This window comes from Bos mutus, chromosome 12 (assembly GCF_027580195.1).
Source record: "Bos mutus isolate GX-2022 chromosome 12, NWIPB_WYAK_1.1, whole genome shotgun sequence".
NCBI classification, from domain to species: Eukaryota; Metazoa; Chordata; class Mammalia; order Artiodactyla; family Bovidae; genus Bos; species Bos mutus.
The window spans coordinates 81,027,491-81,029,253 of record NC_091628.1 but is presented as its reverse complement, the minus strand read 5'-3'; the positions used below and the strand labels follow the sequence as shown (position 1 = coordinate 81,029,253).

At 55.6% G+C, this 1,763-nt stretch overlaps 1 protein-coding gene across 1 annotated transcript; it reads right to left on the bottom strand.

The window, feature by feature from the left end:
• Positions 1–260: 260 nt before the first annotated feature.
• On the bottom strand, positions 261–1,328 carry LOC102272581 (G-protein coupled receptor 183). The gene is made up of 2 exons (XM_005899252.3): positions 849–1,328; positions 261–494 (listed from the first exon to the last, which is right to left on the bottom strand). The coding sequence occupies exons 1-2, from the start codon at positions 1,326–1,328 to the stop codon at positions 261–263; spliced, it is 714 nt and encodes a 237-aa protein (XP_005899314.1).
• Positions 1,329–1,763: the final 435 nt, after the last annotated feature.

Genomic DNA, 1,763 nt, shown 5'->3' with positions numbered 1-1,763 from the left:
ACCCAGGGATTGAATGCAGGTCTCCCGCGGTGCAGGCAGATTCTTTACCAGCTGAGCCACCGGGGAAGCCCCAGAAGTAGGTTTATGGCAAAGCTAACGAATGCTTGCTTCAGAGCTCCTCACTCACCTTCCATGACCTTGTACCTAACTTTGCATCTATGGTTTTGTATTCTTTTTTTTTAAAGAACCCAATCCCCAAATTGTACAAGCTTGGGGTCCTCCCCCTGACCCCCAGGTGCAGTATGAAAGCCCATCACCTCTTAGACTTCATTCTCCTCCAAGGGCGAGGAGCCTCCTGTCTGGTTGATACTTTGTGTTTCTGAGGAAGCTTTTCCCTGCGGGAAGGAGGGAGAGGATGGTGATGCTTTGAGTTTCAGAAAGTGGCGGAGCCATTTCCTGTAACGGGAGGACGCGAAGAAGTAAACGATGGGGTCGATGCTGCAGTTCAAGTTCATGAGGCAGACGGTGAGCTGCAGGCACAGTTTGAAGGCCCTCTGCTCGGAGCAGGTGGGCTGGCGGAGCATCTTGGTCACCATGAACTGGATGACGTGGAGGTGGTAGGGCACGAAGCACACGGCCACGGCCACCAGCACCACCAGCGTGAGCAGGCAGGCTCTGCGGTGGTGGCCCCCCCGGCTCGTCAGCGGGTTGTCCCGGGCCGTCCTGCACAGCTTGACGGCGATCTTCACGTAGCAGAAGAGGATGATGGCCACCGGCCCGCAGAAGCTCAGAGAGGAGGTCACCAGGACCATGACGGGCAGCGTGAACACCCGCTGGACACTGTCGTACTCCATGCAGGTCAGCCTGCCGGCCACGCGCATGGTCATGGTGAACCCTAGCAGGGGCGCTGTCTGCAGTGTCGCCAGGACCCACATGGCCGCGCAGATGAGCTGGGCCCGCCCAGGCTCACGCAGCCGGGGACCCTGGTGGGCGCGGACCACGGCCAAGTAGCGGTCCACGCTCACGCACGTCATCAGGTAGATGCCCGAGTAGGTGTTCACGAAGAAGATGAAGGCCGTCAGCCTGCAGAGCCCCTCCCCGAAAGGCCAGTTGAAGTCCAGCAAGAAGTAGGTGATCTTTCCGGGCAGGGTCAGAGCGAACAGGAGGTCGGACACTGACAGGTGGACCAGGAAGACACCTGTCGAGTTGATCTTCTTGTCCTTCTGATAGGCCAGGCGAAGGGCCAGGATGTTTCCCAGGACAGCAAAGATCAAGAGGGCCGTGTAGAACAGAGACAGCATCACACTGGCCACCCGGGGCGGGTGGTGGGGAAGGCAGGAGTTGGTGTGGTGGACGAGGCTGCTTGGGTCAGCCGTGCTTGAAGCCATGTCATACAGGTCCTTGGGAAGACAAGAAAATGAAATGTAGCATTGTATCTCAGGGTTACACCTCTAATATGTTGCTGTTGTTATTCCACTCAGTCGTGGCTGACTCTTATGACCCCATAGGCTGTAGCCCGCCAGGCTCCTCTGTCATGGGATTTTCTAGGCAAGAATACTGCAGTGGGGTTCCTATTTCCTCCTCCAGGGGACCCTCCCAACTCAGGGATCAAACCCGTGTCTCCTGCATTGCAGGTAGAATCTTTACCATTGAGCCACTGGGGAAGCCCTCACCCCTAATACTAACTGTATAGCCCAACTCTCACATGAGTGAGAGTTGGACACTTCATAATTTGCTGAAATCACATGCCCATGAACAGTATCTCCCTTTTTTTTATTAAAAATTTCACAAAATGAACACATCTGTGTGATCAGCACTCAGTT